Raw genomic sequence first — 13,825 nt, forward strand, 5'->3', positions numbered from 1 at the left:
TCCCATGATCGTAGTCATCAGGGGGAGGCGCAGACATCAGGGGGAGATGTCTACATGTTCACCTCGAATCATGAAGGGTGTGTTGTGCTCTTTTTCCCCTTCGACCGAGGTTATTTTTGTCCCACTGGGTTTTTGTTACTCGGCAAGGTTTTTAATGAGGCAACGAGAGAAGCACCGCGTTTGGACAACACAAGGGGGAGTGTTTAAGGATATCCCTATTTGTGTTTGGCCCAAACTCTAGGTTACTTGACCTAGTGGTAATAGGGTTTAATTAGAAGAATCTAGAGATTATCTTTCCTTGTATGATTCTAACTCTATGCATTGTAATCCTCTATATAAAGAGACCCCTATTATCAATGAGAATACACAACGATTATCTCTCTATTTCTGATTTCCTAAAACAAGAAAAGAATTTTTAACAAATTTTATATTTTTGTTGGGAGGAAATTTAATACCATGTCATTTTCCATAACTAATCTTGACCACTGAATGTGTTAATATCTAAGGGTTAACATAACGTGTAAAAAAATTGTGTCAAATAGTGTTCATTGATCCTGACCCTATATATAACATACATCTAATGCTATAAATTTTCCCAAATGTTCAAATAGCGAGTCGGCGTATTATCAGCTTATTATTTGAACATTTGGGAAAATTGATAGCGTTTGATATTATGATGTTGGATACTATAAATAAAGTTAAAAAGATGAATGGCAAGCCTCCAAGAAAACTTCCAAAGTTATTCATACGTGCTTAATATTACAACTCCTCCCGTAGCATGCATAAAGTAATTTTTTTTTTTCTTCTTTGGAACGGGAATAGGACTAGATCAACGTCTTACCCTAAAATTTTATTGAATGTAAAACAAAATACACCAGGAATGCACAAGTCTAATACACGTAAATAACGAACAACAAAGAGCAACATATAGTCTGATCGATCACTCAACTTCTGGGCCCTCTCATCCTTCTCAATAGTCTGATCAGTAACGCAACTATCTCAATGAACCGGTCACTCCACCTGGTGATCACAAAATCTGCAAGAACCACTCCCACCACCAAGCCACTGACTAACCCCGCCGCAGCAAATTTCCACTCTAATTCAACTCCAGTGCTCGAGCCATTTTCTTCGGCTGTTGAAGGTGGAAGTTTATTCCCTTCAGGACGTGCACATTTCTTTGGCAATGGATCTCCACACAGACCAGGGTTTCCCTCATATGAAGTGTTTTCAAAGGTACTAAACTGGTTTCCATGGAGTATACGACCTGTGAGATTGTTGTGCGAGACATTGAATTGTTCGAGGAATGAAAGCTGCAACAGTACTTGAGGGATCTCACCTGACAACTTGTTCTGTGAAAGGTCCAAAGCTTCAAGATTTTTTAAGTTTCCCAAGGATGGTGGGATGCGACCAGTTAGCATGTTATTGGAAACATTAAGCGAGCGTAGTCCCTTTAGGTTCCCAATAAGTTCTGGAATCCTGCCTTCAAATCTGTTGCTCGATAGATCAATGGCCATAAAGTCTTCATAAATCTTTGGGAAGTATCTCTCTAAACCTTTATTTATCAACGTGACTGAGTACACAAATTTGTGGAAAGTCATGTCATACCTTTCACCATATTCATTTGCTCGTGAACTAATCACATAAAAATTATTTGCACTCATATACGCCGACTTGCTATTAATACCTCGTCCCATAGAAATTCCAGAGAAAATGAATTCAGAAGGAAACTGACCGGTAAAATTATTCTGAGACAGATCAAGGATGCGCAAATCGGGGAAACCATGATTGCTCGGAGGTCTCCGAATAGCACCGTGGAACCCACTATTCTTCATTGCCAAAACTTTTAGCTCTGGTAGAATTCCCAACCAAGTGGGGAAAACATCATCGAACTTGTTGCTTGATAGAACAAGAGACTCGAGTGTCAAACAATTCGCCAATGACCTCGGTAGTTTCCCCAGTAATTGGTTACGACTAGCATCCATCATTTTCAAACTGCTTCGGTTGGTGGTGCATACTTGAGGAAGAGTTCCATGAAAAAGGTTGTTTCCAACGCTTAAACCTTCAAGATAAGTGAAGTTGTTGAAACAATGCGGAAGCATGCCACTCAACCTATTATTTGACAAATCAAGGGAACGAAGAAAATTCATATTGCAAATCAATGGCGAAATTTCTCCAGTTAGATTGTTGTTTGAAATGTCATAGAATAATGTGTGTTGTGAAGCTACCAACAATGGCCCATTAAGGTTGTTGAACGAAAGATCTAGCCCCAGCAATAAAACCCAGGGAAGGACAGCCGGAGGTTGGTCGAAGCCTGAAAGGAGGTTATGAGAAATGTCCATGTACTCCAAAGACTCTCTGCTTATGTTCCACATCCATTTCGGTACTGGGCCATGGATTCCGTTCCAAGAAAGGTTTAAGTAGATTAATGTATCTTGATATCTCAGGAAATTTGGGAACTCTCTTATGTTGCATGAACCCAATCGTAAATACTCTAACCTTGAAATGCTGGATGCATTCATAGTTCTGGTTTCAGTGATCAAATCCAAGTTGTTATCGGATAGATCTACCAATTTTAGATTTGGTAGTTTAAGAAATTTGAGGAACTCCACTGTACCGCTCAGATTATTACCAGCTAGATTAAGTCTCTTGAGACTTGCTACACTGGATAATGACTCAGGAATTTCTCTCCGAAATTTATTGAAACTAAGATCTAGATCAGTAAGTTTGCCAAGATTACCCAGACTAGATGGGATTGGACCAGACAAGTGATTTGAACGAAGATGGAGTGTTGTGAGCTGGGTAAGATTTCCAAAAGAACATGGGATTGTGCCACTAATATTATTATCTGAAAGTGACAAATATGTGAGTTTGGTAAGATTTGCAAATGAAGCAGGAATTTGGCCTATAAATTTGTTATTTGGAAAGTCTAATTGACCCGCGAGAGAGTTGGAGCTTGCAATAAGAACTTTCAAATTTTGTAATTTAAAAATTCCTGTTGGGAATTTGCCAAACAGGTCACAACCATTAAGGAGGAGGGAGGCCAAATTTGACAAATTTGCCAAGGTGTTGGGTACTGTGGATGATATTCTAATCCAAGAAAGATGAAGTTTTTCTAAGCCGGTTAAGTTTTGAGCTAGGTTTCCCAACAATTCATTGTTGGAGAACATCCCACCATTTTCAAACATCCCACCATTTCCAGACATATCACCATCAGTGCTAGATAGATCAAGGTATGACAACTTGGTCAATTGTGAAACTTGAGATGGGACTCGACCAGAAAAGTAAGCGCGAGAGAGATTGAGATACCTGAGCTTTGGAAAGTTCCTAATGCTGATAGGAATTTGAGAGTAAATGAAGTTATTATCAGCAAGGTTCAGACTCTGAAGATGAACAAGACTGAATAAGGTGTTGTTGGAGCTGAAAGAGCCATAGAGACGACTGCTACTAAGATCAAGACCAATCACATGACCTGTATTCTCATCACACTCGACTCCATCCCATGAGCAACAACTGTTGTTTTGATTCCCTGCTGATTTCCATGAAGAAGTTTTTGGATAAGCACCATGATACTGTGAAGCAGAAATGTTAATGACAAAGCTTTGCTTGAATTGTAGCAAGGCAGCGTTCTCGGCATCATGGCAAGTAGGAATATATGACTGCAAAGAATCGGCTGCCGCAAGATAGATCAACACAAGTTTTGAAAGGATAAAAATGGACGCAAATGCTAAACATAGAGATGATAACCCCATAGTCTATGTTTAGTTTGATGATTTATCTGGTTTGCATTCGGAGAAAATGAAAGGAGCTATTTATAGAACTGTCCTGCTGCAAATTATTGATTTAAACTAGTTGCATCTACTACTGTTTAAGAACAAGTACGTGCATAAGTCCGCCGTGTGAAAAATGCCTTAACGTTTTTTTCTTCTATGTAGTAATTGAAGTCATGGAAAGAGGAAAGACGGCATCATTGACTGGGAAAATTCTGATAGATTGAATGAAACTTTAACCTTTTTGACGAAGACTGGGGTCTTTTGGAGTTGAGTCGCCTCCGGGTGCATGGTTGGGTTTGCCGAATTGCCGTGATAGATACCCTCGAAGACGACTTCAATGGTCTTGTAAACTAGGCAAGCGTTGCACGCCCTTGAACAAACAAATGGCAGTGGATTTACCCAGCTACAACCCACTTAACGGTGAGTCCCCATGGAAGCAAGAGCATAGAAGTAACTTGCTGCAGCTGGTAGCTAGGAGATGAGTTTTTGTGCAAGTTGTGAATAACGGGCGGTTACAATTGCTAATAAGGCACAATCACAGTTGATTATAGTTGCTAATACTGTGCAGTTTTTGGTTATTTACCTCCTCCAAAAGTAAAGATCTATAATTCAACCTAGAGAAGTTTGGGTCAAGAGGTTATTTCAATGTTTGGGGGCCAACGGAGAAGTGTGATAATAGACCGAAGTGAAATGACCATAAGGGCCAAATATCTAGTAGGTACTGTTAGGGGGCTCAAACCATTGACGTGCTTTGTAAGGAGTTGCACATGACCATGAATTGAAATTATTGAATGACCAACAAAAACAGGCATTACCGGCTCTTTCCAGTTTCCATATCAGCTACATGTCCCCAGCTTTACAGAAAGAAGATAGTCTTATAGTGATCAATGCGATGCTTCTTGCCATCGCTTCCATCCAACTATCTTCTGGTGACGAATTAAGGGCCATTCAATAGATTAGATATGACCAAACATTTTCTCTCTTGTCACTCTTTGGACGCTACAACCCTTGAAGAAGGTTCATCAATTACTTATACTAAGATATTTCCGCTACATTTTCTTTTTGACGAAGAAAATAACAATTAGCACGCCTAACTTCTCTCATTGGACTGATTCTACTTTAAATCGTGGGTGCAATTGGGAATCTATATAGGATATCAGCTAAGATTATATGTACAACCTTATTCATAATCTAATGCAAGAATTGAGCACTGAACTTTTTCTTTTTTCTTTTTTTTTTAACAGAAGAACCCTAAAGTTAAGATATCGATGATCTTAAAAAAATGAAGAGCAGTGAAATTGAAAAACCACCCCACCCACATTTGCAAATCACCTAAATTTGTTTAGAGAATAAAATTTACTCTATATTTTCCAATCCACACAATGTTTTTTTTTTGGTTGAAATTCTTATGAAAAGATAAAATTAAAGTTGCTAAAAAACAAAATTACAAAATATATAGTGAAATTGAAAAGCCACCCCATTTGCAAATCACCTAAACTTTTTTGGATAAAGAAATTTATACTCTATTTTCTAATTCACACTTTTTTTTTTCTCTTTTTGTTGAAATTCTTACAAAAATATAATAAAATTAAAGTTACTGAAAAACGAAAGATAGAGTGTAGATTGTAAAATGACGAGTATTATTCACTCCATTTTTTTTTTTTATACATATATGTCCATTGCAGGCGTGGACTTCACCCCTTAAATAAACAACGTATAACGCATGTCAAGTGAAACAACAAACGAGTAAGACTACAACCTGCTTTGTATTACTGTCAACACCAGAGGATTCTCTTTTGTCATTTAAAAAAAAAAAAAGATTCTCTTTTTTCACCCTTTGGATACTTCCAGCTTTGAAGAAACAACAATAAGAACATTGGCAATTTGCCAACTGGCATACGAACCATTGGATCCTTTTTGTTATTGTAGCTGTGCCAAGACTCATAGGACAATAAGTTAATGAAATCTGTATCTATCTGCAGGTACAAGGTTTGTACATGTTGTGTTGGCATTCTCATACAAAGCATTGAAGAAGCCTACAAATTGGTCTCGGAGAAACCCTAAAGGTAATTGCATCTCTTGAGTCAGCATATGCACTGGGATTGCAACCTGTATTGCAATCCCCGAGTCAGTCCTACGTTTTAGGGAGTTTGTTTTCGGAAATTATCTTTTGGTTTTTAAATATTATTTTACAAAGGTATTTTTCAACTGTTAAAATCATACCATTGAAGTCCTAATTGATTTAAGATATGTTTATTTTAATAAAAAACCATTCCTATTAGGAGTCTAATTAGGGTAAAGTCTTGATTGTTGAGGATTTGTTTTCTCCTCCATATATTCAGAAAAGGAGCATTCATTTGGACACGACTTTGACGCAAGAATTATTGTGCATCTTGCTTGCTTAGAAAGAGTCTCATACGAGTTCATGAAACATTTGTTCCGTGTCCAAGTGTCTAATTGTTCATTCACTCATATGCATTGGTTCTCTCGAGATCAGTTGAAAAGTCGTTGATGCAAGAAGAGCCATTGGTGAAGATCGTTCGAGTGATCAAGAACGTAGTCAAGGTTCAAGACAAACACCTCACCAGTTAGTCTAGTGATTGTAGCCTAGAGTAGTGCTATGTGTGTTTGTAAAGAAACTTATTCTTCATCATTAGTGTATTGATTTCTTCTTTTGGGTTCTCAAAAGTAAGAGCCCTGCAGTGTTTTTAATCTCAAATTGAGGTTTTCACTGCGTAACCAAATTTTTGTTTTCTGTGTGAATTTCGGTTATCTGCCCAGTAGAGATTGCAACGTATCTATCAATCCCTGATACCCAAAAACACGTTCATCCTACTATTTTCACTGACAATAAACAGTACAGCTCTAAAAAGAAACAAGAAGTACTAGCCACTATGAAGAGATTACAACGGAATTTATGTGTCCAATTGTTTCAATTATTTGCGATTTACAATAATTATATGCTAATCCTAGGGAAAATAATGAATTTGATCTTTGTCAAACATGTCTTCACTGAATGGATGATCTCAATAATGGAAAAAAAAAAAAAAATTTTATCAATTGTGCCAAAAGAAAAGGTTAGTACATTATATTTTAGATAGTGCCATAGTGGTGATACCATGATAGCGAGTGCTAGCATCAAACGTTATTTTCATGGATGTTTTTTTTTTTTTTTTGGGCCACGTGCCTAGTTTACAAGACCATTGAAGTCGGCTTCGACCGTATCTATACGGCAAACCCAACCACCGGAGGTCAACTCCAAAAGACCACCGTCTTCGTCAAAAAGGTTAAAGCAGTTTCATTCATTCAATAATGCTGCCTTTTCTTTTTCTATGACTTCGGCTTAGTTTGAGATTGGTGTGATGTGAGAAGAAACACTTTTGGTTTTGCTGTGAGAGGAAGCACTTTTGAAATTTTTATGAGAATAAGTAGTTGAGTGTTTGGTAAACTGTTTTCATAAATGTTGTGAGAATGAAAAGCAATTTTTAGGTATTTGTAAACAGTATCTGACCCAGTGACCTAGATGGTGGAAATGAAAGTCAAAAAACAATGAATAGTATTGACCTAGTGACCTCAACTGGTGAATTTGCTCTAGGGAATGTGATATATTGGAAAGGCTAACCCATAAGAAGGATGGCAGGGCAGATGTCAAAATAATGGGTAGAACTATAAAAGACTTAGAATCCCTTTCAAAAAAATAAAAGACTTAGAATTATAACAACTAACTTTCCATCAATCGAACTCACGGCTTTTCACTTCTGAATAAAAAACTTATGCCACTAGACCATAGGTACTAGAATTACGATTCTTGAGTTTCAAAACTGTTTTCCCCAGATCCGGCTCCTCTAAAGTGAGAAGCCTGTGAATTTACTTCAATTTCATAAAATCTGGACTCTTTGTCTAATCTAAGAGTCATGAAAATTGACACATCACTCTTTCATTAATTTTTTTATTTTAGTTTAAACGACGGTTAACTTGCCGTTAACTAAAAAAAATAAGTCTGGGATTTCTCGTCAATATTTCTACCCTGCATCAAGTTTCTTTAACGTGCAAGGATACCTTCTTCATTTTATAGTTTAAAGAGTGAATTTGATCAATCCTAAATTAAGAATCGAGTTTGGTAAAAATTTATTAGTCATATAGGGAATAACTTATCCTTATTGTCAACGATTCCTTCATGAATCAACTCTGGGATACACAATTTCAACACAAAAGCCAATTAACCACCATTGCAATCTTCATTTTTCTTGCCACTTCCAGTGCCCACCTACAACTCTCATCAACAATTAGCCAACTGATTTTTTCTCCTTCCCCGGCCTTTGTTGATTCTCTCAATGAGCTCCTCCAACTTTTGGACATAAATTCTTGTATTACTTCAACTAACAAACGTATCAAATTCTTATCCTCCCCGGGTTCTAGCCCATCTAAAATTGAAACTAGATATATATGATCATCCCCATGTAACTTTCATTAGCCATGGAATTAATGAGAAGAGAACCTGATTGTATCTATGCCTTCTTGTAATCATGGGCAAGTTTTCGTGGAAACACAGAGAAACATCAATACAGCAAGAAGTGAATTTGGGGTTGGGACTACGCATGGAAGAAAGACAGTATGTGAAGGAGTATAACCCTTTTTTTTTTTTTTTTTTTTGCTGGAGTTAATGATAGTTAACAATAGAGTTAACCGTGGTTTAGACTAAAAATAAAAAATTGATGAAAGAGTGATGTGTTAATTTTCACAAATTAAGGAAGTAAACCAAAATAACACTCCTACTCAACTTCAGTCCTAAAGACTTGGACTCCTAAAGACTTGGTAAACAAAATGACTTCCTAGGAATTAGGATACCCCACGTACCCAACTATCTTATTCAAAAACATAAAGTTTAATACCCTCCCTTAAACTGAATGTCCCTAAGACATCAGTTTATAGCACAGAAAACTCCAGCAGCTGAGTTCTTTTCCATCAAAATCAACATCCTTCCTTGAGCATACTCCAAGTAACTCTCGTAGCTTCACATAGACAACAGGCTTAAGTGGCTTTGTAAAAATGTCTGCAAGTTGGACTTCACTACTACAAAAAGTCATATCAACAATACCATCCTTACACAAATCACGCAAAAAGTGAAATCTGACATCTATATGTTTGCTCCTCCCATGTAAAACAGGATTCTTTGACAACTTAATTGCAGAAACGTCGTCACAGAACACTGAAGTTGGTTCCTCTTGAACAAAACCAAACTTGATAATCAACCTTTGCAGCCAAATAGCATATAGCTTGGCAAGCACAACCTGCTGCAGCAACAAATTCAGCTTCAGTACTTGACAAAGTCACTATCTGTTGCTTCTTTGAAGACCATGAAACAGCCCCATCACTCAACATGAACACATAGCCAGAAGTGCTTCTTCGGTCATCCAAATCTCCAGCATAGTCACTATCAGTAAACCCAACAAGTTCTGACATTTCTCCCTTCTTATAAAAGATACCAAAATCAATTGTACCTTTCAAGTAGCGTAACACTCTTTTTGCAGCAGAAAGATGATGCTCAGTTGGATGCTCCATATACCTGCTAATAAGACTTACTGCATACATAATATATGTCCTTGTTGCTGTAAGATACATCAAGCTTCCAACAATCTGTTTAAACAAAGTGATGTCAACCTTTTTACCCTTAGGATCCTTAGTCAGCTTCAATCCTGGTTCAATTGGTGTTCCAACTGAATTGCAAGTCTTCATCTCAAATCTGTCTAAAATCTCCACAGCATATTTCTTTTGCATAATGAAAATACCTGTTGCAGATTGCACCACTTCAATGCCAAGAAAATAATGCAAGAGTCCCAGGTCAGTCATTTCAAACTCAGCCATCATTGAATGCTTGAAGCTCTTAAATAAATATTCATCATTCCCTGTGTAGATGAGATCATCTACACACAACCAGACAATTAGGAACTTCCCAGCAGCTTCAGACTTTATAAAAAGAGTATGCTCATACGAACACTTTCCGAAGCCTTCTCTTGTAAAATAAGACTCTATACGACTATACCAAGCTCAGGGTGCTTGTTTTAGTCCATATAGTGCCTTCTTCAACTTGTACACCTTCTCTTCATTCCCTTGCTGCACATATCCCAAAGGCTGCTCAACATAAACATCTTCTTGCAACTCACCATGTAAAAATGCTGACTTGACATCAAGTTGATAAATAGGCCACGAATTCTGAGCTGCAACTGAGATAACCAATCTGATTGTGTCAAGCCACGCAACTGGAGCTGTTTGGACCCAAAATGAGCATTTTTGCCTGACAAGGCACGTCTTGGAGAAATTGAGCCAATGTCAGTGGCTCAAGCTATATATTGTCGACAAGTTCGAAATATATATTTAGAGGCTAGGTAAAGCCTACTATGGAACTATGGAAGCATGGAAGCATGAAAAGTCAACTTTAGCACATTTTCCTACTTCGGCTAGGAGAAACCAAGCTAAACAAGGAAGGAGGGGCGCAGACTAACCAAAAGAAATCCAAATGAGCTCAAACTTTCTAGATTAAATTTAGAAAGCCCAAGGATCATTTCTTATGAAGAGTGCCAGAGCTATTTTTGAGTGGAAGGCCTTCAAACAATCAGTCCAATTTTCTGCAGAAGAAAAACTGGAAAACTGGACCTGTAAGAGGTCCAGCAACGTTTCCGGCCCAACCACTATACCAAAAGCTCTGAAATTTTACTAGGATGATTTACACTCATAGTGGAACATTTGTTATGAAGAAGTCACGGTTAAAATATGAATTCTTGATGGAGATATAATTGAAGGAATAAAGGAGTCGAAAGTGCTTCCTTATCTCCAAAATTCATCATTCCTTATCTCCAATTGTGCTTCCTTATCTCCTTATCTCCGAAATTCATCATTCTTTATCTCCAATTATGCTTCCTTATCTCCAAAACTCATCATTCCTTATCTCTACTATCATTTGTTTAAGAATAAACACTTTGGCATGGTAGCCTATAAATAGAGGTTACAATGAAACACTTCAACACACAATTCACAACAACAATCTCTAAGATTATCCAAGCCTCTCTAGAGCAACCTTCTCCTTCTCTTACCGATAGTCACACTCCAGTCCTAGTCTCCTCAAGAACCGACTATTAGTGCCACCAAACCTTCCATCCAAGCTAAAGTCACGCTTTAGCAAGTTCTCCTCACTTCCTAGTAGTTCTCGCTCTGCTCGATCTACAATATCGAGTATCGATTGTGATTTTGAAGAAGCTCAGCAACAGTCCTCGCCATGAGGCACAAAGAATCCCACGATGAGGTTGGTGCTCTCCTCATCCACAATCGCTTGAAAGAAGTCAGGTCAAGGGACACCCCCGACGACCGCACCCGAACGGTGCTGGCACCCCCGCGCAAGAAAAGAGACTGTTGACCAGCTCAAGGAAAACTAGAGCCAAACATTTTGGCACGCCCAGTGGGACATACTGTGAGCTGTAAATTACACCACTATTAAGAAGTTGAGGTTAGTAAGGGGTTGTGAATCATAACGGAATAGGTGATGTCTCTTTTGTTAATATTGACCTAAACTCCTTATTGGTGCCTAGTTCAGGTCCCTTAAGGTTAAGGGCGGTTTTTATTAACACTTGTTGAACTGTCTTCACACTTATGATCTTTCTCATCTTAGTAAGTATAGCCTATGTGAAATGGTGTCTAGAAAGGGGACAACGTTCATAACAGGTTATTGAATCCAGAAGTGCGTACAAATGGGCCTAAACCACTATGTGGGAGTAGTTCATGCCAAAATGGATTCTGCCTCTTTTGTTCGCCCTCCCCCACCTGGCCATTTCAGTAAGGTTGCCCAAAGGATTTGAAAGAAAGTTTGCCTCTAGGCGACTATACTTGGGCCGCACGTCTAAACCTTGATTCACAGTGTCTTATTGAATTCAGCTACTTTCAATTCAGACTTCCAGAAGCCATTGGGAAGTCAAGCACAAACCCTTATCAAAAGGTTTACATTAACTGCCCGAAACATAAGACCTCCAGTTACAGACCGCACTCGCGTGCAGACTGTCGTGGTCTTTCCGAAGAACAAGTAATCCAAAGATTTTCTCCCCACCCTCCATCGACAGAGATGTCAACTGAACAAGGAGGAAATCAACATCCTACTACTCAAGGTGAGAAAGTTCCCGCCGCCCAGCCTAATCAGGCTGGCGATACGTCTAGCATCACCCAGGTAGCCGCGAGCGCAGTTACAATTATTGACTTTGTGCCTATTTTCGTTCCAGAAAATGCCACCATAGAAGAGCGGCTTAATATCCTTCAACAGAATTCTGCTGCATACCATGAGAAGATGGAAAAAGCCGTTGCGGAGGACCGTCAACGGCTTGATGAGTACACGATCTCAGTCAAGAGGCTTGAGCTAGGGGCATAACAAACACAAGGTCAATTGGATGGCATGAACACATGAACCAAAAAATGCAGAAGAACCAGGAAGAGCTGTTGGTCGCAAGCAAACACATCGCTTCAGAAGTCGCGACGATTCGCAAAGAAGGATCCAACGTCGCGACCCAGGTGGCCATGCAGAAGGCTGACCTCGATCAGGCCAGAGAGGTTCTACATAAAACACTGGGAGATCCTAGCGCCATTCTGGGCTCTCTAGGTCAGTCCCCCATATCTGGCAAGTACATACCGCCAAATGCTCGAGAAAAAGCAAGCGGCGGCAGTACGACCACATCAGCTACTGCCACGTCAGTCAGAGGTAAAGAGACTACTCTGGCAACGGGCGGGAAGAACAACGCAGCGTCATCAGTCATGCAAGGGGCCAGGACATTGAAAATCAATGAAGGGGCCCTTTCATATCATAGCCTGTTTCCCCAATACGACATCAACGGAGTTGAATACGTGCACCACGATCAACCTCCAGCAAGCCATTGTGGTATCGACCAGGTTGAAAGTCCAGCGAAGGTCACCACAGCCACAAAGGGTCAGCCAGTAGTGGGTTTTACGTCACAGACGTCAACCCGACACAAAATGACCCATGGAGGTGGCGTATCTTTGGTTAATCAGGCTTCACAGGTGCCACCGCTGATCTGGCCAGTTGATGATACAGTGGTTCACCCACCTCCTCCTGATCCAAGATATGTAAGGAGAGAGGAGGTAGAAGCAATGATCAGGGCCGCGAGCCAGAGGCCTAACCTAGAGGAGGCCTACCAGGGGCCCTTCCCACTACATATTACACAGACACCTTATCCTAGGGGATATAAGAACATTACGTTCTCTACTTTCTTGGGAGAGGAAGTCGAAAATGCTGCGGCCCATTTGGTTAGGTTTCAAGTACAGTGTGGCCAGTACCAGAACGACGACAATCTGAAGTGTAACATCTTCGCTACTTCTTTATCGGGGTCTGCCTTCACCTGGTTCACAAAGCTGCAACCGGGACCAGTTGCGAGTTGGCTCGCAATGGAGAAGCTGTTCAAGGAAACCTTCGGGACTATCGAGCCGGAAGTAGATCTGGCTTCACTCACTCAGATGGCTTAGCAGCCAACTGAATCCGCTGTCATGTACCTACAGCGCTTTCAGATCAAGAAAGGAAAGTTGAACGTGATTCTGCCGGAGATAGAACTGGTGAAGTTGGCAATCAAAGGCTTAGAGCCCCGCCAACGCAAAAAACAGCATGGAAGTATGTTCAATTCCATGGGGGAACTGATCACAGAAGTAGGAAGTTTCGAGCACTTTCTCAGGGAGATGGACGCTATGAAAAACGCCTTGAAGGGGACATACATCCCAGGGAAATGTCGAATAGTGGCTGCGCTCAGCCATCAATCCAGTCCCTTTGATCCTTACTACAAGAGTGAGGAATCTAATACAACAGAGGCTAACGAGTCTGATGAAGACGAGATAGCTGTGCTGGAACTCACCGGAAAAAAGGCTTCAACGCTAAAGCAACTGAAGCTGTGCAAAGAGCCGGTGAAGCTCAAGTCGGTGGTTTTCACCAAACCAGAGTTCGCAAGTTATACTTACGACGCGAACAAAGTGCATGAAATCTTGGATGAAATGATCGCCACAAAGATGGTGAA

The 13,825-nt window shown here is 39.7% G+C and overlaps 2 protein-coding genes across 3 annotated transcripts; both read right to left on the reverse strand.

The window, feature by feature from the left end:
- Nucleotides 1–629: 629 nt before the first annotated feature.
- LOC112170966 (receptor-like protein 7) lies at nt 630–3,790 on the reverse strand. Of its 2 annotated transcripts, none has more exons than XM_040507767.1 (2): nt 3,307–3,790; nt 630–2,109 (listed from the first exon to the last, which is right to left on the reverse strand). In XM_040507767.1, exons 1-2 carry the CDS (start codon nt 3,747–3,749, stop codon nt 945–947), a joined length of 1,608 nt encoding a protein of 535 aa, XP_040363701.1. In that variant the 5' UTR covers nt 3,750–3,790; the 3' UTR covers nt 630–944. The 2 variants fall into 2 exon arrangements, with proteins under 2 accessions (XP_040363701.1, XP_040363700.1); XM_040507766.1 differs by having other exon boundaries at nt 630–1,570; nt 1,733–3,790.
- Nucleotides 3,791–8,683: 4,893 nt separating this feature from the next.
- On the reverse strand, nt 8,684–9,635 carry LOC112170968 (uncharacterized mitochondrial protein AtMg00810-like). The gene is made up of 2 exons (XM_024308229.1): nt 9,012–9,635; nt 8,684–8,872 (listed from the first exon to the last, which is right to left on the reverse strand). The coding sequence occupies exons 1-2, from the start codon at nt 9,633–9,635 to the stop codon at nt 8,684–8,686; spliced, it is 813 nt and encodes a 270-aa protein (XP_024163997.1).
- Nucleotides 9,636–13,825: the final 4,190 nt, after the last annotated feature.

This window comes from Rosa chinensis, chromosome 6 (assembly GCF_002994745.2).
Source record: "Rosa chinensis cultivar Old Blush chromosome 6, RchiOBHm-V2, whole genome shotgun sequence".
Lineage (NCBI taxonomy): Eukaryota > Viridiplantae > Streptophyta > Magnoliopsida > Rosales > Rosaceae > Rosa > Rosa chinensis.